Genomic DNA, 23,148 nt, shown 5'->3' with positions numbered 1-23,148 from the left:
CAATTCCTTTTTACTTGAAGGTTCAAGTGAGTCGACAATAAAAACTCAACTTTAAATTTTCATCATGCTTCAACATCAGATATGTAAAATCACAGACATGTACACACCATTTAAAAAGAACTTAAAGTTGGGTGGGTAGAGAGGTGGAAATGATCTGGAAGGCCTTGGGGAAGGGGAATATGATCAAAATATATTCAAATTTAAAATAGTTTTATATAATAAACAACAAACAAATCTGAAGTTATTTAGGCTTTAAATTATAAGTCAAAAATCCATGCACTTTCCTGAACCACCAAAAGAACCATGTAAAATTGGCTGCAGGCTCTGTCTGTTACAGTCACAAAGTCACAGGTTCAGACTAAATTGCAAAGGCTTAGAGACTAAGGGCTGGGAACTATGAAGACTGCTCCTGAGTCTTAGAAACCACGTTGGTGCCTTTGAGCTGCCCTTTCTCAGACACCAAGAACTACTTAGAACAGACAGTACTTTGTAGCATAGCAGAAATCTCTCTGGTGCCCATCTTTGTCTAGTTCAGAAGCCATGTGTACAGTTGGGTTGTGGCAAGTGCAAAGATTTAGATTTTCAGGTTTAACAAATATAAACGTAAAGCGCCATGACTGGTTAGTACCACTCTATAAGAAGGCCGAGACAGCATCACTTTAAAGCTTCCTGACTTTTAAATGCACCTTACTTCCTGTTCCTGTCAGTCACACTGTGGTCTGAACCATTCGTCACCTGAACTGCCTCACACTCAACACTGCCCACACATCTCTGCTATGTCCCTCTTATCAAATGTTTCTCAGTCCTCTCTACTCCAAGAAGCTTTGCACTGTATTCTCTAAAAGCATCTTCCAAAATACACATTGTATCCTCAGCTTTTGTTTCTAACTAAATCCTTCTTTATTTTCTTACAAAGCATGAATTTTGTTCTTTTAGGATACTGTTTCTCTTGGAACTTCCTCAACAGGGAGTTGTTCCCTCTTCCAGGACCAAGAAAAGCTAGCTTTCCTCCACCCCGCCACCCCCAAGCTACCCATCATGTCATTCTTCTGTCATCCTCTCTATCTTCACTTGATTTCATTTTACAAGGCTCGTTATCCCACTCTGATACACTCATGATACGAGCAAGTCACCAATCCCCTACTCATGCTTAAGTCTCAGGAGCTAGCCTATGGTAGCTCAGTCTTCCATCAGAAATCAACCTGGGCAGAAATCAACTGAGAGTGTATTAGAAACAAAGAAAGAAAGGAAAGTAGTCAACCTGAGCCATTTCCACAATCCCATACTTTCACACGAGTTATTTAATATCTTTAAATAATTAGTTAAATATAACTTGTTTCTTGATTTACTACATTTTGCCAGTAAAATGCCCATAACATATCCTTGGAAAAGGACATTTTGCTCAGTGATTCCCTTACTTTCCCGTTAACAAACGGGACCCCAAAGGTCTTTGACTTACCCTTTTCCTGTCTCCAACCTTCCCCTGCCCCAAATCCAATTCTGACATCCTACCTATTTAGCTAAGATTTCATTATCAAAACTTCAACTATTTCCCGACCGAGCTGCTCAGTTGCCACATTCTTCTATTCCTTATCTGCTGTCTGGGTAAAAAACTATACAGAGCCAACTCAACTTCATAAATCACTTATTATAGAAATATTTACTAAGAGTGCTTGGAGTGCTTGACATTTTTCCAGGAGCTTCAAATACAGCAGGAAATATGAAATAACCCATCCAAGTACAGAGCTGAGTCAAAAGACTGAGGACTAGAACTGCAATCTGACTGCAGATCCCTTAGTCTTCAGTCCTTGCTCCACTGCATTACAAAGGCTATCTGACATTCCTAAACTCTGAGCATACCGTCCTCCGTCCTCCATTCTTCACCTCACAGATAACTCCCTTTCCAATCTCTCAACTTCTAAGCACTAAGGTCACAGGCAAAAAAAGTTCCCTACACATCTGCTCCCTGATCCTTTGGTACCACATCCCTTCTTACCTTTTCAGAATCTCAGTGTATGGAGTTCCCACACCCCTCCACCTCAATTACTACCAAGCTTTCTTCTATACACTTTTCAGGACTGAAAGCTCAGATGGCAACTGTTTTTGTTTTATTCAATGCTTAATTCTTAAAAATCAAATCACAAAAACATACGCTGTACAATGAACACTCTCGACTACAAAATTTTCATTGTATTTTTAGACCCACTAATAGAAACATCTGAAAATAACATAAGATGATGCAATTAATAACAATTACACTCAATACAAAAGGCCATACCTCCAGTTCATTTTCCAGTTTCATTACTTTTGTCTTTAATTGATTTTCTATTAAAAGAAAAATACAAATGCTTTAATTGGTTAAATTTTCTGCAATCAGATTTTAAGTGAATGTCCATAAAATAATACAATTACCAAATCCACGGAACAGGCATTTTAGAAATGTCTTGACCTGAGTAAGTGAAGTCTGGAGTCAATGGGCAAAGCCATGTCAGGAACTCCCAAGCCTGAGAACCATGGCAGATGGGAGAACCTTCCCTCCATGAGTGTGGATGTTGGGAGTATGTGTAGAAAATGTCCAACACAGCTTTCTTCCCCCTGATGTTTATGGTTTCCCTACAGAGAATACGGGTAATGATATTTCATTTATATTTTAATAAATAAAGCTTGACTGAAATTCAGAGTAAAACAGCTGCACTGATCAGCCTTACAGACCAGGCAGTGGTGACCACACACACCTTTAATCCCAGTAGCCACACTAGTTTTCCACAGAAACTGGGCAATAGTGGTGCACACCTTTAATCACAGCACTAGAGAGGAATATAAGACAGAAAGAGACAGCTTATCCTGAGATTCTTGGAGGCAGGATCATCATTTAGAACTGAGGTAGAGGTAAAAGCCAGTGGCTGGCTGTTTTGCTTTTTTGATCTTCAGGTTGAACCCCAGTTTCTGTCTCTGGGTTTTTATTAATCGTGCTACAACTACTCCTACCAAGATTAGCTCAATCTGCCTCCTTGTTCAATTGTATACAAGAAACCCTGACCCCTGGTTTATCTGTAGGCAATCACCCGACTTCACGTTCAGCTATACACGAGAACCCCACTTCTCTTCAAGTGTATACAATAAAGACACTGAGCTTCTGGGGTGCTGCAGACTCCATGAGAGAGCCTAGTTCACCCGAAGCCAACTTTTCTGTGTGTCTTTATGGTGTCTTTTCTTCATCCTTTGCCACATCAGTCAAGTCAGTCCCTGAAACAGCGCAAGGATGCAGAATCTTTCAATATGAGTTGAAAATGCATTTTGTAGAATATGATAAATTTTGTACTGACAACTAATGGAGACACAACAGTTTTTTTTTCCCAGACATTTACCAAATTTTGCTTGTTCTTCTCCAGCCTTTTCGACTTCTTCTAAAGCTAGTTCGACTTCTTGAGCTTTCATCTAAATAAAACATTGAGAGAGAAAAATCTGTATTATTTACACTGTAATATAAACAGGGAAAATACAAATATTGTTTCATTTGCTAGCTTGGTCATTAGTGTGTACAACGGCTAGCACACAAAGACCGTTAGTAAATATTTGTTGGATACTTAACCTGTAAATTCTAGAATGGCAAGATTGTGAGTCATCTCTGATTTTTCCATTAAATTTTATATCCATTATTTTAAATGTTTTTGTTATCTTTTTCCCATTCCAACTGCTATTATTCTGGTATATAATTTTATTTATTAATTCCACATTACAACTGGAGCTTCCCAGCTCCAATCCCCTTCAATCTGTACTATACAACACATCTAATTTTGCTTTCTTAAGTAAATTTATGACTCAAAAACTTTGATCCAATCCTAAACTGCTAATAACGGAAAATACAGCCTCAAACCCTGGGACAAGAAATCCCAAACTACCAACCCAATAGCTGTTTGTCTACAGCTTGCTACATGCATTTACCCTAACTTAAAGAGTAAGTACATATTCTTTCTCAGTATTCATTTATGAAAATCTAGAATCCTCTTACCATTTCACCATTAGCTTCTAGAAGAGACATTTTGCATTTTTGGTTGAACCTTTGGTTATATTTATGTTATTTTTAAAAAGTACTTTTCCCCCTACACACTCTTTATATGTTTTTAGAATAGGAACTAGATTTGCTATACATAGTACAACCCAGTCTTTAAATATACACTTGAAAACTTATTTTTGAGGGATGACATAGGCATTCCAAGTATTTCCATAAAGATGAGTTTACATAGGAATCGATTCCCACATTTCCTCGACAGTTAGTCAAATATCTCTTCCATACCAACCTTCATTAGTGACTGAGTAATTCTGAATAGATGTATCACATTTTCTTGTTCTTCATCTTTTAGTTCGTTTACTTCCACCTAAGGAAACAAACAAACAAAAAAAAGATGGACTATTTCATACCCTGCCCATAAATACAAGCACTCTTCCCCTTGTAGCGTTCAGTTATTCCAAAGAGCAATTTCAATTAATCACGTTTTGTCTATGTACAAACTATGTGTTAAACACCTTGGATAAGGAAATCAATAAATTATCAGCCAGCTCTTCTTGGCGTGGTAGGTCATCTGGGTCAACCTTGATTAACTCTTTCCAGTTTATGTTGGGTGGCATCTTGAATTCTTTCGCCGCCTTTCAGCTCCTACAAGAAGACAGGTGGATTTTAGCATCTTCAAGGAAAATGGCATTGTAGCAGGGCTTACGTTCTCATTCTACCTCTGGGTGTTGACAAAGAGCTACGGCTCCTGGACCACAGAGAGCAGAAGCACGGGCAAACAGCCGCGATGAGAATGAGTCCACCTGGCACAGCCTATCCGATCACGTACACGCTAAAATTATTAGCTTCCTTGCTAAAACGAAGTCCTAACCCCTAAGTCCTCTCTTCCCAGTCCCCTACCAGCAACGACCGTACCAACTCCCAGGATGTTTGAAGTTTGAAAACGTCCCCCGATTCTGAGAAGGGAAGAGAGGATTTCTGGTTAAGCGTACAAAGAAAGACTGAACTGGAAGATGTGTGCGAGGAATCAAGCTGAATCAAGAAGGCCGAGGCACTGCGGAGGAGAGGGCAGAAGGACGGGGTCGGTAGACTGCAGACTGTCCCTCGGGATTAGGAAAGACACTAAGCCGCTCCGGGCTCACGGGGAATCCACCCACCTAAACCCAGCCTTGCAACCTGTGGCAGTCGCTCATCTACACAGACCGCCACCGCGGGTTCGGCCGCCGCCCGGGCGTCTCTTCCAAGAGGTGTCCTCGCGCACTCCCGCTCCCGCCAAACTCTTCCTCCTGAACGAGCCCAAGCGGTGGCCGCTGCTAGGCGACACCACTCCCCGCCCAGCCAAAGACCGGAACTAGGCCCCGGATACGGGGGGCGACTACATTTCACGACGGTGGGAAAAGCTTTACGGTTACACTTCCCCGCCGAAGCCTTTATTCTAGATGAGGGGAAAGCCAGGAGAAGAGGACTCCACGTCCCAGAGTGCGGTTCGGCCTTGCTGCCGTGCACGCTGGGACTAGAAGTCCCGGAGAGTGAGGAACCAGTTCCCGGCGTGCAAAGCGGGCAGCTTGCGGCCGCCGCGGAAAGGCTGTGGAAGGAGCGGGAGGCGCGGCGGCGGCGGCGGCGGCAGAGGTGCGGCTGCTCCGAGTTCGCGGGCGCGGCGGACTGTGACAGTGCTTTCCGCCGAGTCCCTCTCCGGTCCGCTGTCCCCGAGGCTTCCCCGAACCGTCACCCCCGCGGACCCACCCTCAGGTGAGGTCGGGGTCAGCGGCCGGGAGGAGATCCAGGGAGCACTGGAGCTTTGGGGACGCTCCAGCTTGGGGCTGCAGGGCCGGCGGGGTCTGGCCGAGGTGGCGAGGACTCCTCCATCCGCTCAGGTGTGTGCTGGGGGTTCCCGGTTAGTGGCTTCAGTGAGAGGGAAGTGGGAACAGAAAAGTTTCTGCTTCCCTGGGATCTACCTCATGCTTTGGAGAAGTGGAGCTGGGGCCCCCCGAGTTCACGGTCTGAGGTGAGCGGAGCATCCAGAGCGGGCCGGCTCTAGGCTCGCCCGCCCCCTGCAGCCGCTTGAGGACTGTAGTGCTTATTAGGTTGCGAAGGCCGGAGAAAGAGAGCCCTACAAGAGGGAGACAGGGGTGCCACGCCAAGTTCAGGCATTCTGCTGTCGTTTGCCGGGTACCAAGTAGGGGGGGCTCTTAGGTGAAAGCGCCTTCTCGGGTGTTTGCCGCCTCCCTCGGGCGACTTCTGCCCATTCCATAGTTACTGTGCACCAGCAGGTAACTTAGGAAGCTGTAGGCTTCTATTTGAAACAGTGTGTTTCATTCACACACACACACACACACACACACACACACACACACACACACACACACACGAGACAGAGAGAGAGAGATTAAGAGAAAAATCTGTAAAGGCTAAAATTTACTTTTGAAAAAAATTTCTGTCCAAACCGTTTGGTTGAGAAAAACAAGAAATGGCTTAGAAGAAAATGGTAGTTGAAACAAATATTAAAGAAATTCCAGCCTGGTCTACAGAGCTAGTTCCAGGACAGGCTCCAAAGCCACAGAGAAACCCTGTCTCGAAAAACCAAAAAAAAAAAAAAAAGAAAAGAAAAAGAAATTCATCAGATTTGTAGGGTTGATTACCATGTTTACTTCTTTCCGAATACTGTTGAATTTCTGCATTATTCTTGTTAGAGGTACAGCAAAACGCGTGCCTACATCTAAGAAGTGGCCACTTGGCGAGATTAAACACGGTTTTCTCATTCACGCTTTGGTCACATCACTAAGCCATTCTAGAAACTAGTATTGGTGAAGTAGTTGCATTTTATAGCTTTGTTTACTCAAGAATATGAATTATTTTCATGTTCATTTTGTCAAAACTACTGAGAATGAAAACTGTTTATGCTGGGCGGTGGTGGCTCAGCACTTTGGAGGCAGAGACGGGAGGATCTCTGTGAGTTCGAAGCCAGCCTTGTCTACAGAGTGAGTTCCAGGACAGGCTCCAAAACTACTGAGAAGCCCTGTCTCAAAAAACAAAACAAAAAGAAGAAGAAAACAGTATTTATTGATCACAATTTCACTGGTGTAATATACTAAGAATTTGTTTTTAATCACAAAACGTTGATATTTTTCTCTTGATTTTTATTACATACTTTATTTTCTATTACTCCTTTACTAATTTTGTGTTGTTTGTATTGGTCTTTCTACCCCATTTCTCTCTTTCTAGTTTATATTTGTAATAGCTTCAAGGGCAGACAGTCTCGATAAATTTTATTCTCTTCGGAAGAAGTAGTTAACTAATAACTGACGAAGCTAAGGTTGTAGATCTCAGTGACAATAGTAACTGAAGTGTAAACTTTCTTAAATTTCGTTGTCTAATTAGTCCTAACAGTATTTTGAACAATACTTGACCTAAGAGTACAAGAAACAAGAGCAGAAAACATGAGTTCATGAGCCAGGTCTTCATATACTATACCTGTGAGTCAGGACATTTAACTGAAGTTCCGATCCTGCAGCTTGATGTATAATTTTTAATGGGCTAAGATAGTTTTTCGCCAGAATTTCTGTATTTCTCAGATTTTTCCGAGAACGAGTTAGATGCAAGAGTTTTGTAAATGGCCTTGTCGCAGGCGCGCATGCCTGGACCTGTATTCTGTCTAACCTGGGCTTGTATGACCAGTTTTATCTAACCAAAATCAGTCTGTGAGAAAGCCTTGCTTTCTGTAATTGTTACCTCTGTGCTCGGTACCAGTGGACTTCAGTTCATTACCCACCTACTGCTCTAGTTTCTAAAACAGTGCCTGACCATGAGAAATTTATTAACAAATCCCTATTATGGTAAAGGTGTTTTTCAAGATTTTTTTTCTTCCAGGAGGAACTCTGTGTTCAGGTAAAGGAATGCGTGTATAACAAGCAGATACTTGTCTCTCTTTGGCATAAGGCAGCTGGAAAGATAGGTATGGTTCAGTGTGAAGACAGACTTTCCATACAGAAGTTCTGTAGACTTCAGGGTGGTAATAAATTGAGGACTATAGAGAGAGTCTGAATGATATTGTTGGCTTCCCAAGAAATAGAACTGGAAGGAATTAGCTTTGTCCTATAACTGTTTTTTCCCCAAGTATATCATTAGATTATTACCCCAAGAAGAACTTAATATGATTTAGTTGAAGGAATTGAACTTATATCTATAATGTAGCTGCATTGGATTTTATATGTATATATGCTGATATCTCTTTTTTGTCAGCAAACAAGTTGGGCATTCCATTTGCTTCTGCTGCATGCATGTGTATATATATGCTAATACCCCCGTGGGACTTGTCTAGTGTGGAGTACTATGTAAGCTCCTTTTCATCAACTCTGTCCTGCAGGAAACCTTGAACAAAGCCATGACTGCACTCAGGACCCGTACTAGGACCAAGTCTCCCCTTGATGTTACATCACTTTGGGAAGTCTTTAAAGCCTGTATCCTACCCCTTTGTAACTGCCCTGCATCTATTCTGGATCTCACTTTACTTGCTGACTTTTTTTTTTTAAGTAGCAGGAAAGATAGACATAATGGTACGTAACCGTAATCCCAGACAGGAAACTGAAGCAGAGGGATCCTAAGTTAAATAGACATGGTGAGATTGTTTAACACGCACGCATGCATGCACACAAACAAAACAGTATATGATAACAAAGCACTCAACTACTGAACTACATTCCCTGCCCTTATATGGGGTTTTGGTCTTCAGAGAACCCTCAAACACCCATTAGAGTCTGAATCTGAACATAGTAGTCAAGTAAGCAGCTTTTTGTTCTCCTTGTCTCTTTATTCTGCCTTAAAATTATTGATAGCAAAGTGTGTGTGTGTGTCAGAGAAAGAGAGAGAGGAGACTATGAAGTACCATATCTTACCTGAAGGAGTGAGATCACATCCCCTTTGCAGTGAGCCTAAGCCTGGGGGAGAGAGCAGTTCTTAAAGTTAATCAAATTCAGAGTTTTGATGATTAAAATGGAACTGAACATTATAATACTAAATGGAACTTCTGTAACTCAAAAGGACCATAATTTTAAAATCATACCTAACTATAGATGCCATGAATCTATCCAACTTTATTAAACTAACACTTTATACTCTTTATTCTTTAATCTTTAGAACCTAATAATCTTACTTTATGATGAAAGGTCATTTGAAATGTCAGCTCAAAAACACTGAACTCTAATTAGCAACATTTAAAAGTTAGGGATAGTCTTCCTGGGAGCCTTCCCTGTTCTTAGTCATTCCTTCACACTTTGCCTGAACAAATCTGTTTGCTCTCCTATAAAAGATGAAGACATAAATGTGAGAAATGGCTTTGTGGGGAGGAAGCAGGAAAAAGGGAGATGGAGAGAGTGGAGGTCAGAGTAATGTTGTGTACATGATTTTGGAAGACTACAAAATTAATAAAAAGCACCCATAAAAAGAAAAACCATGATTAAATAGTTTTAATTCAAAACTGCATTTATAATTTGAATGTATTCAATTTTAATAAGTACTTAAATGAGATGCTTAATTTAAGCCAAACATTAGCAGTCTAATTATATGTCATTAAATGATGGGAATGTATTCATAAATGTGTGTCATTAAACCAGTATCATTGTGTGATCATTCTGGGGCGTACTAACACGAACTATAAATCTCACTAGGCAGTTTAATCCCCAAAGTACCATTCAGCATGTATTTTATTAATCACAGTGCCATGTATTGCATGACAACTTCACTAACTTTCATAAAGCTAGTAAGTTAAACTCAAAACTGGCAACTCTCATGGTGTTATAATTCATAGATAAATTAGTTAACCTAATATTTTATATTGCATAGTTGTACAGATAGTCTGTTATAATTTTGAAACTAGCATGTCAATTTACAACATGCCACATTATCTTCTATTAATATGTTTGTGTTATTAAAACCTTTAATCAAAGAATATATTTCATCACAAGTAAATTGGTCTTAGCAGAGCTGGGACCCAAGGCTTTATAATAAGAAACGTTTTCAACTTTATATAACTTTAAAAATCTACCTTATGATAGATACCGGAATTGCTTTCCTGATTTACAAGTGTGTATGCGTGTGTGTGTGTGTGTGTGTGTGTGTGTGAATTTAGTAACACAATAGTTCTTCACTGCACTGTTTAAGTGCACTGGGTAGTATATCTTCTTGGGATCATCACTCAGAAACCTTCTAACATGCAATGGTTATCATTCTGCCTATTTCCTTTGTTACTGCTTTATATTGTTTAGGAAATGATATGAAGTGTCCCACAACCCCTTGTGACAAATACTTGTGTAGTATTCAGAGGAGCAACTTTTCGGAAGTAACTGGATCATGACTTCTATAGTACAAGCAATCTGTTCATAACTGAGTGTCTCTTGAGAAGTAGGAAAAGTTGGTGGGTGGAGTCTGACAGAGGATGTGGGTCTCCTTGCATTGGAGGCTTTGACTTGCCCAGGCCTCCGTCCTTTGTCTCCGCTCATCTGGTCTTTCCTGCCTTCATCTTAGCAGCTTACTTCCCTCAGGCTTCCCTGCCATCCTGTTCTCTCATCCACAGGGCCAGAGCCGTTATCCTGGTGTCCGTTCACTGAACCTCTGAAATCTTGAGCTGACTCTGAACAGCACATTGGTACCTATTGCTGCTACTGCAACGTGCTCCAAATCTCAATTACATTTATTCGCTTACGAATTTGAAAATCCAAAGTACAAAATGATCCCAACTAGATAAAAGCCAAAGCATCAGCAGCTGTTTTTAAGCACCGATAAGGAATCAAGATTTTTTTTTCCTTTTCCAAAATAGCAGGGGCTGCTGTCATTTACTGACTTATGGTCATCGGCAGAAATCCTGCCCTTCAGGCGTTTTCACTCCTGAGGATTGTTGCTGTTGTATTGGCACTACCTACTGGGCTACCTAGGTGACTCCTTTGGTAAGACCTTCATACCATAAAGTCGCTTACTGCCTATATACCCTGTTGACAGATTTGGAGTTTGGACAGTAACGGTTTTTAGGAACTAGTACTCTGCATTTTACAAGTGATAATATAATACTCAGTGATCTAGTGACACTACCCAGAGCATATAATGGCCAGCTTGATTTGATTTTGTTTAAAGTAATTTTTCACTTTGGTATGTGGTGGATTTTTTCTGTATTTTCCTGTTATTAGAGCCCTTTCTATTCTGTCCCATCCCCTAACTCATAAGCAGTGACTCTTAACGCTGCTTTTCCTCAGCTAAGGATTATCATCTCTAACACTTAAATTCTAAGCTAAAAGCCTTCAGTGCAATGAGCGAAAGAAAATGATTTACATCCAGGTCATAAACTCATATATCCAAAGGGCCAACTAACATAAATAAGACAGTAAGAAATATTAGGGTTAGGTAATTGCTGGTATATACTCAAAATGAAAGGACCCAAGAACTACTTCTACAAGGCTTAGACAAAGCTTAACAAAACTACAGAAGCTCTGTATTAGATTAATTTTTAAATACATAAATTTTGAAATAAAAGCTCCCATTAGTTTTGGAAAGGTCGTGCTTGGTGTGTAGGCTTCCCACAAGATGCATTGTGTGTCTGCTTCCCAGTGAGCCAGCCAGTGACAGCTGATGGGACTTCAGTGTCTAGTTAACTAGAGACAGAGGTCTAAACGTTAGGTGGTGTAAAAGAAAGAATTTTTGCCTTAGAAATATGGAGTTAGGCAGTACATTCTTCTTTAAAAACAAATGGTATTTAAGCTGCTCTTTCTCTGGAAGCATTAATGTGAAATCTTTATTCTAAATATTATTTAACACTAAAATTGTAATTATTTGGGAGAGAATATTGTTTGTTTCACTTTTTGTCTTGCATGTTTTTCCAGTTTTGCTTATAGGAAAAGATGCTTGAGCGAAAGATGACTGATATTAACTTGAAAGAAGTGACGTTAATAGTCAGCGTGGTTGCCGCCTGCTACTGGAACAGTCTGTTCTGTGGGTTCGTCTTTGACGATGTCTCAGCAATACTGGACAATAAAGATCTGCGTCCATCTACACCTTTAAACACTTTATTTCAGAATGACTTCTGGGGAACTCCTATGTCTGAGGTAAATAATCACTTTTAAGTTTTTAATAAAAAATTAAACAAATTACAGGTGTAATTCACTTACCTCTAAAAAACAAATATAGTTTAATACTCATCACTTAATATACTTAGATAGATACTTAATTGCTAAGTAACCAGTATGCCAATGATATCCAACACAGGCCTCGTTTTCTTTGAGGAGTCTTGAAGATTCACTACAGGAAATGCTAATATAAAGAGCTTTAAGAAAATCAGTTTCCAGATTTCTTTTCAAATGTTTGAAAGAAAGATTTTCCCCTAAAAACCAATGCAGCTGTGAACGTGTCTGTGTCCTACAACTCCTTATCTCAGAAACAGGATTTGTTCCGCTAGCAGTGGGCCGTGACTCACTTTCCTAGAAATATTTCCATATGAGACTTAGTACACGTGCAGGGAGAGCAGCAGGTGTTACTGCAGGTCTGTCCTTGGCTATCTCTCTTGTCCTGTGAGTCAGGCAACAGAAATGACTGATTAACTTAACCATTAGCATGGTAAATTCAATATAAATAGATCAGTTTTTAAAGATAAGTACATGTTGCCTATTTCTCTGCAGTAAGAAAAGTGTTTAAACTTAAAGTTATTTTGAAAGTCAGTGTTAACTTATTTAGGATTAAACCCTTTTCATCATTGGATCATATAGACGGGATTCTAATTTTAGTTCTCTCATTCATTAGCTATGTGAAATAAACTACAGCTTTTTGATGCTGAAACATTTCCCTGATCTATAAAAGTAACAGATACTTTGAGGATAAATAATGAATGTGTTTGTCTACAGTCCTTGTCAAGTCACTTTTGGGTGTAAACTGTTTTGAAACTTAATATGTAGTACTCCACAGTCGATCTCAGTCATCATTCATGACATGTACCCATTCCTTCAATCAAGAACCTTTTCATGCATTAATCACCTGGTGATAAGCATAAATTCTTGTTTGTGTAACTCTTTGATCATTGTCTTAATAATAAAAGCAATGACTGCTTTCTGTAGCCTGTAGTTCCAAGGTATTTTAATAACCTGTGCTTGTTTGTCCTTGTAGGAGAGAAGTCACAAGTCATATCGGCCCTTAACAGTGCTAACATTTCGCTTAAATTATCTGCTCAGTGAACTGAAACCAATGTCGTATCATCTCCTAAACACAGTTTTTCATGCTGTTGTTAGTGTGATATTTCTTAAAGTCTGCAAACTTTTTCTGGACAAGAAGAGCAGTGTGATTGCTGCTCTGCTCTTTGCTGTGCATCCAATCCATACAGAAGCAGTAAGTAAAATTGTAAAATGATTAATGAAATCTCAGGCATTTCATTATTCCCAATTTAGTTCAATCTTACTCTCTCCTGTGCACAAAGTCCCTGTTACCGATTTACATAAAAGTTTTCAATTTAAAGTAGTTTTGAAGGTAATGTTCGTCCAAAAATGTATGTATAGGTGAAATGGTTGCATCACAAGCATGCGTACTTGAATTTGTATCATCAGCACCCATGGGAGAAGCCCAGAGTGGTAGCAGATTCTTAGAATCTCACAGTGTGGAGGTAGAGTCAAGGGCATCCGGGGGCTTGATCTAGGTGATCCCTGGGTTTTGGGCTTATTGAGAGAACCTTTCTCCAGTGCAACACAGAGGACTGGAAAGATGGTTCAGTGCTTAAGAGCCATTGCTGCTTTGCAGAAGATGCAGGTTTGGTTCTTAGCATTCACGTGGCAGCTTGAACCTTCAATAATTCCAGTTCCAGAAGATGTAGCGCCCTCGTCCGGCCTCTTCAAGCACTAGGCAGACACAGTGCACTTAACATGTCAGCGCTTATACATAGAGGATTAGATGGATCTGTAAAGAGGTGAAACTAGAGAGCAATGGAAGAGGACGCCCAACATGGATAAATACATATTAATATATATCATCAGCAATTATATATATATATACGTATATAATCTCTTAAGGTTATTAATGAAAAATGTTAATGAACATACTTCTTCCTATAAGATATAGCCAAAATAATTTTTCTTGCCTATGTTGACACTCTAAAACACTTCCCAGGGAAGAACTAAGACTACTCTATTTAGATGCTTTCTTATAAGCTTTTCTTCTTAAGGAAAAATGTTTTGGGGTTTTGATATGACTCTCCCTCCTCTCTCACTGTTATGGAACCATGTGGTATTCAGCTGAGTTTTTCCATTCATGTACAAAAAAGATAAAACTTCAAGTGGTACATTGAGTTTCATTGCTTTAAAAAGCAAGATTTGATTTTGTGGGTTTTTTTTTTATTAAAATGACTTTTGAAATTTCTTTAGTTTGCAAATTAGCAAATTTATAGCTTCATATTAAAAACACTCAGGTTAAGAAAATAATGCAGGGAAACTTAGATTTTTAAAGAATTAATCTCTATATTGTATTGTAATTACATAAGATGTTATAATTACGTGAAAGGTGGTAAAGAATATACAAAAACTAATATTTTTGCCAAGTTAAAATAATGACTTTGTTTTACAAGAATTTCTGTTAGATTTTCATTCATGAATGATACCTAAATTTACCACGTGAGGGCGCTCACATGTTAACAAAATAGAGCTCTACCCTTGAAAAACTGAGGTTTTAGGTTTAAAGCTGGCATTATACATAATAAAATTCAAAGCACGGCGCTAACGTGAGTGCCCTGTCTTCCTCTAGGTGACAGGTGTTGTAGGAAGAGCCGAGCTTTTGTCGTCCGTCTTTTTTCTGGCTGCGTTTTTGTCCTACACTAAATCAAAAGGACCGGATAATTCCACAGGTGAGTATCTGCCTAGCTTTTTTATTGTAGTTATGGAATATCTTGTTTTCTCCATCTATAGTTGAAAGTTTTACTGCCTATAGTAGTCTGGGCTGGCATCTGTGGTCTCTTAGAGTCTGCAGCACATCTGTTCAGTCGCCTGTGTCTTTTAGAGTCTCCATGGAGAAGCCAGGTGTAATTCTAGTAGGACTGACTTTATATGTTACTTGGTCTTTTCCCTGGATGCCTTTAGTACTCTTTCTTGGTTCTACGTGGTAAGTGTTTTGATGATTATGTGGCATAGGGGCTTTCGTTTCTGGTTGAGTCTATTTGGAGCTCTATAAGCTTTTTGTACCTTGATATATGTGTCCTTTAGGTTCAGAAAAACTTCTATGATTTTGTTAAAAATATTTTCTAGGTCTTTGATTTTTTTTCTCTTTCTATTTATATTAGTCTTAGGTTATGTTTTTTCATGGTGTCCCAGATTTCCTGGGTGTTTTATATCAGGAATTTTTTAGATTTAACATTTTCTTTAACTGATATATCTGAGCTTCTCTCTGCCATTCCCTGTATTCTGTTGGTGATGTTCACATCTGTAGTTCCTGTTCACTTACCTAGATTATCCATTTCCAGAATTTCCCCAGTTTGTATTTTCTTTATTGCTTCTATTTCCATTTTCAGGTCTTGAACAGTTTTATTCATTTCCTTCAACTGGTTTTTTTTTTCCTTTCTTGACTTTCTTGACATTCTTCAAGGGATTTACTGATTGGCTCCAATTTTTTGATTATCTTGTCCTCATTTATTCATTTTCTTTTTTAAAGAGATTTATTTATTCATTATGTAATAGTATTCTCAGTATTTTGTCTGCATGTATATATGCCTGTAGGCCAGAAGAGGGCACCAGATCTCATTAAAGGCAGGTGAGGGCACAAAGTGGCAGGGCAGTCTTACCTGCATTTCAGGGCTCTGGCCTGGCCTCTGGTGGGTTAGGAGACTTCCATCAAAGGTGTGGGGCAGGATATGGTGACCCCTTATAAATATTTGGGACATAGTACACCATTATTATTAATAAACAACCTATTGAACTATAACACTTCAGAAGTGCTTACCTTACTATTAACAAGCTGTAACTTTGTATTTAATTGATCAACCATTCTCTATGCTTCTCTTCCTGCCTGTCATTCAAGATCAACTCTTCTAGATTCCTTATATGACTTAAGAGTAATAGTTCCCTACATAGTGATTTCCAGTTTCATCTATGTTCTTGCAAACTGTAAGGTTTAATTTGTATATGTTAAGTGGTGTTTGATTGTATGTGTAGACATTTTCCTGGTACCCTCATCAGATGACACGGCGTTTGTACTGTCCCTCGATGTTGCAGTAGTGATACAGCAGAGAGGAGAGTGCACTTGTCTCTTGGACACACTGATTTCCATTCCTATTAGTGAGGAGTAGGATTGCTGAGCTAAAATGGTAATTCAGTTACCAATTTTTTAAAACTTTTTTATTTATTCTTTTTGGCTTACACATCATGCATCTCAGTCTCATTCATCTCCCCATCCCTTCATGTCTGCCCTCAGCCCTTACAACCTCCCACCCCCCCCCAAAAAAAAAAACTTAAGAGAAAAGAAAAATCTTGTTGTGGAAGCTATAGTATGACCCAGCAAGCCACACAGTATACCCATTAATCCATGTATCTTTACGTGCAGATGTTCATTGCAGAGTCAGTGGTTTGGTTCAGGGTCTCTGGTTTCTGCTACACTGTCAATATTGGGCCCTCAGTGAGACTTGGACATCCTGTTGTTGCCCTGTGTCGTGGGGATCCTGCAGCTTTGGATCTGCAGGACCCGCCCCTTTCCATGCTCCAGCAGATCACAGGTGGAGTGGATGTCAGGGTAGGCCAGCTCAGCCCTGGTTCTGGGCCTAGGTGGTTACAGGGTTTGTCAGCCCACCAGCTCTCCCCCACCTTCACTAACATGCTGAGCTCTCCAGCACTGCCCCGGGTAGCTTCCCACCTCAGCCCAGAGCCGCAAGGCAGCTATGGTGAGAAATACATGATGGGGTATGGAAGAGAAAGACAGGTGGTTCATGTCCTGTGGAGAAAGGCAGGTGTGAAGAGGTTAAGGTGATGAGGAGCAGGCTGAGGTGGGTGGCTCGCTCACTATCCAGGGCCATGGTATTGGCCAGGCCTGGTCTGCTGCCAAGACCCATGTCTGACTGCCTCTGTGGCCCTGCTGCAGCTGCTGTCTGTGTTGATGTCCGTGGCTCCTGTTATCACCGAAGGCCAAGAGGATAGATAGGGCTGCAGGTAGTTGTCCTGGTCCCTCACTGACTGCAATGCTAGGCAAAACAGGCCCTGCCCTCACCAGGTGCAGCACTCAGGAAAATGGGCCCAGCACCTCACCTGAGCAGAGCAGAGCTGAGCAAGATGGCCCTGAGAGTGTGAGAGGGAGGAGCTGGTCCCCCACCCCCACTGCCATGTGGTGGCGTGGGTGAGAGAAAGATGCTCCCCCCCTCCGCCACCTGTGGCAGGTGGGAGAGCTGGCCCCCAGGTCACGAGAGTGGAAGAGCTCAGTCACAGTGGCACCGGACAGGGTTGTGCGGGCTCCTCGCTGCCTGGGACAGCTCACCCTGTTACTAATTTTTAAGGAACTTGTATACAATTTTCTTTACACTCCTAGCAGCAAAACTGAAAGTGTTCCATTCCTTACCGTCCCGTTTTCCTATCGTCGCTAAGACCTGTATAATTCCAGATAATTTGTCTTCATTTCTGGTTGATTGTTCACTAATTACCATGTTCAGTCCTGTTAATTTATCCAAATTTATCTTTATTTTAAAAGTTGGTATTACCCTAGATGTTTTTTATCTCCACTAAATTCTTTAGGTTAAATTATGCATCTTGATATTTTGCTTGAACAAAATAGAGTAAAAGGTGCACAGTTTAAATATATTATAAAATATAAAGTATTGGTCAGTAAGAAAAAATTTTGAGAGAAAGTTTTAAGAATAATTTAAAATACACTTTTGTGACATTATAAAATTTTTATATAGATTTATTTTTTCCTCTTCTTAAATTGCAGTGTGGACCCCAATTGCACTGACAGTGCTTTTAGTGGCTGTTGCAACATTGTGTAAAGAACAAGGAATAACAGTCGTCGGTATTTGTTGTGTGTATGAAGTGTTTGTGGCCCAAGGGGTAAGGAAAAAATGGAGTTTTTATTTTCTTTTTTATCCTAGCTAAACGATTTTAAACCTGATTCTCTAAATATATCATTACATATAAAACATTCTGCTTAAAAAAAATAAAATATTCTACTTACTATAATAATAGCAAGATTTATAAGAAATAACTATATTTTACCCTCTTGCCCACCAAAAAATTATTACAGTATTATGACACCTTCATGGTTTAAGGACTAGGATCTTTTCTACAATTTGTGGAAGTTCCAGGGATCCTGTGACACCATAGCTCAGTGTTTGCCAGGGTTACCCTGACTGGTCTCATTGTTTTCAGTTCCCCCAAATTGTACCACGTCATTTCACAGTTCTTCTCACTTTGGGTCTAACTGCGTAGGTTTAGAATTAGTGTGTTATTGGTGTCCGTCACTGAAACTGGTTTTCTTTTCAGTATACTTTGCCGTTATTATGTACAGTTGCCGGACAGTTCCTCCGTGGAAAGGGCAGTATTCCTGTTTCTATGCTGCAGACACTCATAAAACTCATTGTCCTGATGGTCAGTACATTATTGCTTGTCGTGATCAGAGTCCAAGTTATTCAGTCCCAGCTCCCGGTGTTTACCAGGTATGAAATTCTTCACTTTAGCTTTTTTCCATTGTTTTTTAATAAGATTTTAGGTCATCATAAATGTTCCAGAAGGTCTTTAGTTTCTATTTAATTTTTCAACAGCTTTACTGAGATATCAATATACTCATAAAATTACATATACTGCTTAAAATAAACATTATTTCTGGTCTATATGTTTACAGTTGTGCGTGAAAACTCCACAGTAAAGATCATAATAGTGTTATGTTCATTTCGTGAGTGATTTTTGTCTGCTTTACCAAGTAATGTGGAGAGAAAAGTGTTCAGGTCTCTAACTAGACTTGTAAATTTGTCTATTTTTTTATGCAATTCTGATAATTTTTAATTCATGTGTTTTTAAAGCTCTGAAGCATTTAAAATTGTTGTGATATCTTGATGAACTAAGCCCTTTATCACTATGAAATGGGCTGTGTTAATGCCTAGTAATCCCTAATAATCATCTGCTCAGATGTTAACTGTTTTCTGTTAATGGACGTGTAATATAGTATATAATTTTCTAGCACTTTACTGTTTACCTGTCTCTCTACCTTAATGAAGAAGATTTCTTAAAGAATATATGTAAATTAGTCTTTCTTGTCTTTCAGATCTTTTTATGAGGTGTTTTATCCATTGGCTTTGAATGTAGTTGTTGATATAAGTAACGTAAATCTACAGTGTTAGAATTTTCTCTTTGTCTCATCTCTATGTCTTCCAAAGATACTTACATACAGCTTCCTTGGGTAGATGTTTTTGCTTGGAATGTTTAACTTTGGAAAAATTTAAGATAAGTCCTTTATATTAAATTGTGGTGTTATTTACAGTGCTTCTTATTGCATTGCTATATCAACATTTTCCTGCTATGCCATTATTACTTTTCCATGGAGGATTTTATTTGACACGTTGCTATCAGCAACAAATTCCTTCAACATTTGTTTCTAGAACTCTATTTCTTTCACTTGTGCTTCTGCAAATACTTGTACTCAGTAGAGAATGTTATCTCAGCTATGCCCGTGAGCTGCTTCAAAGTTGACTTTACTCTCTGGTATGCATTGCCTTTATAGACTGAAATTTTTAAGAAATAATGTATTTTGTTTCATTTCTACACTCAGACATGCCTTTCTTATGTCTCCCATAGTTTTACATGTGTTTTTGTGTTTTGTGGCCCCTAATTTTAAGTTTTAATGTGTATGATTCTTTTTGGTCTGTTTTTGTTGGGCAAATTTTCTTGTCATTATGAGTTATATTTATTAGTCATATACCTGATAATTTTTAAATGAAAGCAAAGCATTAAGAGTACATTGATATATTCCCATGAATCCTCTTGAAGTTTGTTCTGAGGTATATTTCAGTTCTTTAAAGTCGTATTATCTTTTTTGTTTGTTTGTTTGTTTGTTTTTCAAGACAGTTTCTCTGCTAGCTGGTGTCTGCCTTGGAACTACCTCTTGTAGACCATACTGGCTTCAAAAGATTGTGTTATCTTTTAATTTTGTTTTTAAATTTTAATTGTGGAACCTTAGGATAGGAATTACTTTGCTTCACAAGAGCTTTCTCGTTAGTCTAACTGAGAACTAAACTATGAAAATTTCTAGCCAACCACTAAGTAACTATTCTCCAGACATTTTTTAATAATAGATTTTATCTCTGATTTTTATTAAGACATTCTTTCCTGACTATTAGCTTTGCTGTAACAACTGGAACAACTACAAACTAGATAACCTAGAATCAACATGCCTTGCTTCTGGTAGTTGCTGTCACTGGTGTTCCCTGACTTGTAGCTTCCTCATACAAGTTTTATTTTATATAGCATTTTTATGTAGCCTTGCCTATGTACCTGTTTGCCTTCACCTTGTAAAGGGCACCAAGTCATTGGACCTAGTGCCCACTCTAGTGTGACAGTCTTAAGAAGTTAGAATCTGCATTCTCTCTCTCCTAATTAAAAATACAAAATCAAAGCCCACAACATTTAAAATTGGAGCTGCTGTTTGCTATGTATTTAGTATATGCATATGTAATCGCCATACTTGAAAAACTAAGACAGGAGAATCCTGAGTTCAAGGTTAGCATGAGTTATATAAGCAGTAACATGTCTCAAGAAAACAACAGCTGGGATGTAGCTCAGTATAGAATGCTGGCCTGTTAGTCAGTCAGTCTTCAACACTGGGGGAAAAACATTTTTAATGCTTTTGTTGTTGTTGTTTATGCAGGTTTGATAACCCAGCTGCTGTAAGCCCAACCCCTACACGACAGCTAACTTTTAACTACCTCCTTCCTGTGAATGCTTGGCTTCTGCTGAATCCTTCAGAGCTCTGCTGTGACTGGACCATGGGGACTATACCACTTATCGAGTCATTTCTAGATGTCCGAAACCTTGCCACTTTCGCTTTCTTTTGCTTTCTGGGGGCTTTGGGAATATTCAGTCTCCGATACCCTGGTGATTCCTCAAAGACTGTCCTAATGGTAAGAAATCTTAACTACTCAAATAATGTTGCATTCAGTTGGTTACATGTGACATTATCTATAATTTATCCAGTGTATACTTCTAGAAGTATATTTCTTTGTAGATCATTCTCAGCTTATGAACATATGTTAGATTGTCCTTATATAAATTATTAATTAAATTAATAATTAATCTGCAGGTATATCTTAGCATGCATAATTAGCTATCTAAAACAGCTAATAATATTTTTTCTCATTTGATAGAAACAAATCACAGTCAAATGCCTTTGTCATTCATTTTCTTTTTCTACATTTCTTATTCACATTTTAAAAAAATGGTTATATTGTATACTTGTTTCCCTGGCCTGGCAAATAATGTCATGCAATGTGCAACTAAAAGTAATACAGATTTTAAGTTCTATTAGCAAGATCTTAATTACTCCCTAAGTGGGACTGTGTTCAGAGACCTCTGGTTATTTCAAAATAATTTTTGTGTATGTATACATTTTAGTAACTTCCTCCTTAACATTAACTACTTGTTCAGTATAAATTTATGATTGCCACCTGTTTACCTGGTACTGTGGTGAGAAGAGTTTTAATGTCCTTGTTTCCAGAGCGTTTGCAGTCTGAGAAACTTGTGACAAATTGATAACATACAGAAAAAGAGTTTGAAAGAATGCAGAGTGTAGGAAAAAGACTCTTAAACATGTGAAGTTATATCTTGAAAACATCCTACTGGAGTTTTTGAACATTCCTTTGAAGTTCAGAAGAAATGCTTAGGCCTCACTTAGACTTCTCCTTAGTCTGGAGGTGCTAATTGAAACCAGAGGATAGATGGTTGAGTATTGGGGGTGGGGGCCGAAACCTGGCAGAGGCTTGCTTGTCTCAAAAAGGCTTTTACCAGTTCTCCATCAGTTGCTGCCTAGTATCAGTCAAGTCACATAGAGGGCATTCTTAACAGGTGCTGTGGAGTTCTTAATACTAATTCTCTCCTAGAAACTAGTTAATGTAGCTGAGTAGTGTAAAAAAGAAGCTGAATTACCCCTGGACTCTGAATCCTAGAAAACAATATTGGTAGGAGACAGACTCAAAAAAAAGAAAAAGAAAAGGTAAATTTGATGTTAGATTTGATGAAATATCACTGAAGCGGTTTTATTGGAACATGAGAAAATGAGAGTTCATATCAGATAGACCATTGCTTGATATTTAAAAAGCATTTCATTTGTGTTGTGGGACTTTTTAAAAACAGATAATCACTGATGGATTGACTTTGTGATTTCCAGATTATTTGGTTGAAATATTAAGTGGCTTTCAAGCAAGTACTGGAACCATAACTCTAAAAGTTCCATCCCAGAGTTGTCTTATTGTGAGGGATGGAATAAATGGGGACAGATTGCGCAATGGTACCCGAGGCTCCAGAGGCAGCATGTTTAGATGTAGGTGTGCACACTACATTATGTAGAAAGCAGTTGAGTAAATAAGAAATTGGGTATCTAATAGGTTTGTGACAATCAGCAAGACACCAAACAGAAACTTGGTTTAAGTTGGAAGGGTAAACTGTTGGATTACATGAAGGAAGGGAGGGAGCATTGGTGTGGTTGTTGGTAAGGTTAGTAAAGGCAACTGAAAGCTGTTTTCTTCTCTTTTGTTTTGTTTTTTAGTCTTAACCCTTCAACATTCCCTCCCATAAATTAGAAAAAGTGGTTTCCTGTTAAAAACATGGGTGAGAAGTTTGATAAAAGCAGTCCAGATTCAAAACCAAAGAGAACAGAATTGCACAAATCAGAGAAACCTAGAAATCCTGAGCAGTCTGGGAATTGGTCAGAAGCTGGTGACTTTCAGTTTATGATGATATGAGTTTGTCAGCCCAGCCTTCTTACTTTTTCTAAGAGAGTCTGTTGTTCTTTAAGTAAATTTGCACAAAACAGCTAGATAACTGGTAGGTTTTATTTACCTATGAACTTGTGCTACAAGGACAGTTGAAAGATAGGAGAATCCAAGTTTGGCAAATAAAAAGAGATAGGCAGATAGATTTTAAATACTAGAGCAATGAAATAAATGT

General features: G+C 39.0%; 2 protein-coding genes across 5 annotated transcripts in view; one reads left to right on the top strand and one right to left on the bottom strand.

Annotated features, from left to right (window-relative positions):
* Positions 1 to 5,309, bottom strand: part of Cep290 (centrosomal protein 290) — a 76,523-nt gene extending 71,214 nt beyond the window's left edge. For both annotated transcript variants that reach the window (XM_057757537.1, XM_057757538.1), the window contains exons 1-5: positions 5,170 to 5,309; positions 4,528 to 4,657; positions 4,302 to 4,379; positions 3,369 to 3,438; positions 2,279 to 2,325 (exon numbers count right to left, since the gene is read on the bottom strand). In XM_057757537.1, coding sequence (XP_057613520.1) covers positions 2,279 to 2,325; positions 3,369 to 3,438; positions 4,302 to 4,379; positions 4,528 to 4,629 — 297 coding nt within the window. In that variant the 5' untranslated portion in view covers positions 4,630 to 4,657; positions 5,170 to 5,309. The remainder of the gene's footprint in view (positions 1 to 2,278; positions 2,326 to 3,368; positions 3,439 to 4,301; positions 4,380 to 4,527; positions 4,658 to 5,169) is intronic.
* A 280-nt stretch (positions 5,310 to 5,589) lies between these two features.
* The window catches only part of Tmtc3 (transmembrane O-mannosyltransferase targeting cadherins 3), a 35,599-nt gene continuing 18,040 nt past the window's right edge, over positions 5,590 to 23,148 (top strand). The window contains exons 1-8 of one of the 3 annotated variants that reach the window (XM_057758010.1): positions 5,590 to 5,886; positions 10,824 to 10,950; positions 11,878 to 12,099; positions 13,151 to 13,369; positions 14,771 to 14,870; positions 17,930 to 18,045; positions 18,478 to 18,650; positions 20,855 to 21,107. In XM_057758010.1, coding sequence (XP_057613993.1) covers positions 11,896 to 12,099; positions 13,151 to 13,369; positions 14,771 to 14,870; positions 17,930 to 18,045; positions 18,478 to 18,650; positions 20,855 to 21,107 — 1,065 coding nt within the window. In that variant the 5' untranslated portion in view covers positions 5,590 to 5,886; positions 10,824 to 10,950; positions 11,878 to 11,895. The remainder of the gene's footprint in view (positions 5,887 to 10,823; positions 10,951 to 11,877; positions 12,100 to 13,150; positions 13,370 to 14,770; positions 14,871 to 17,929; positions 18,046 to 18,477; positions 18,651 to 20,854; positions 21,108 to 23,148) is intronic. The other 2 variants (XM_057758012.1, XM_057758011.1) reach the window with 2 other exon arrangements.

The sequence above is a fragment of the Chionomys nivalis genome, chromosome 25, assembly GCF_950005125.1.
Source record: "Chionomys nivalis chromosome 25, mChiNiv1.1, whole genome shotgun sequence".
Taxonomy (NCBI): Eukaryota; Metazoa; Chordata; class Mammalia; order Rodentia; family Cricetidae; genus Chionomys; species Chionomys nivalis.
Note: the sequence above shows the minus strand (reverse complement) of the source record. Positions and strands in the feature narration are given on the sequence as shown.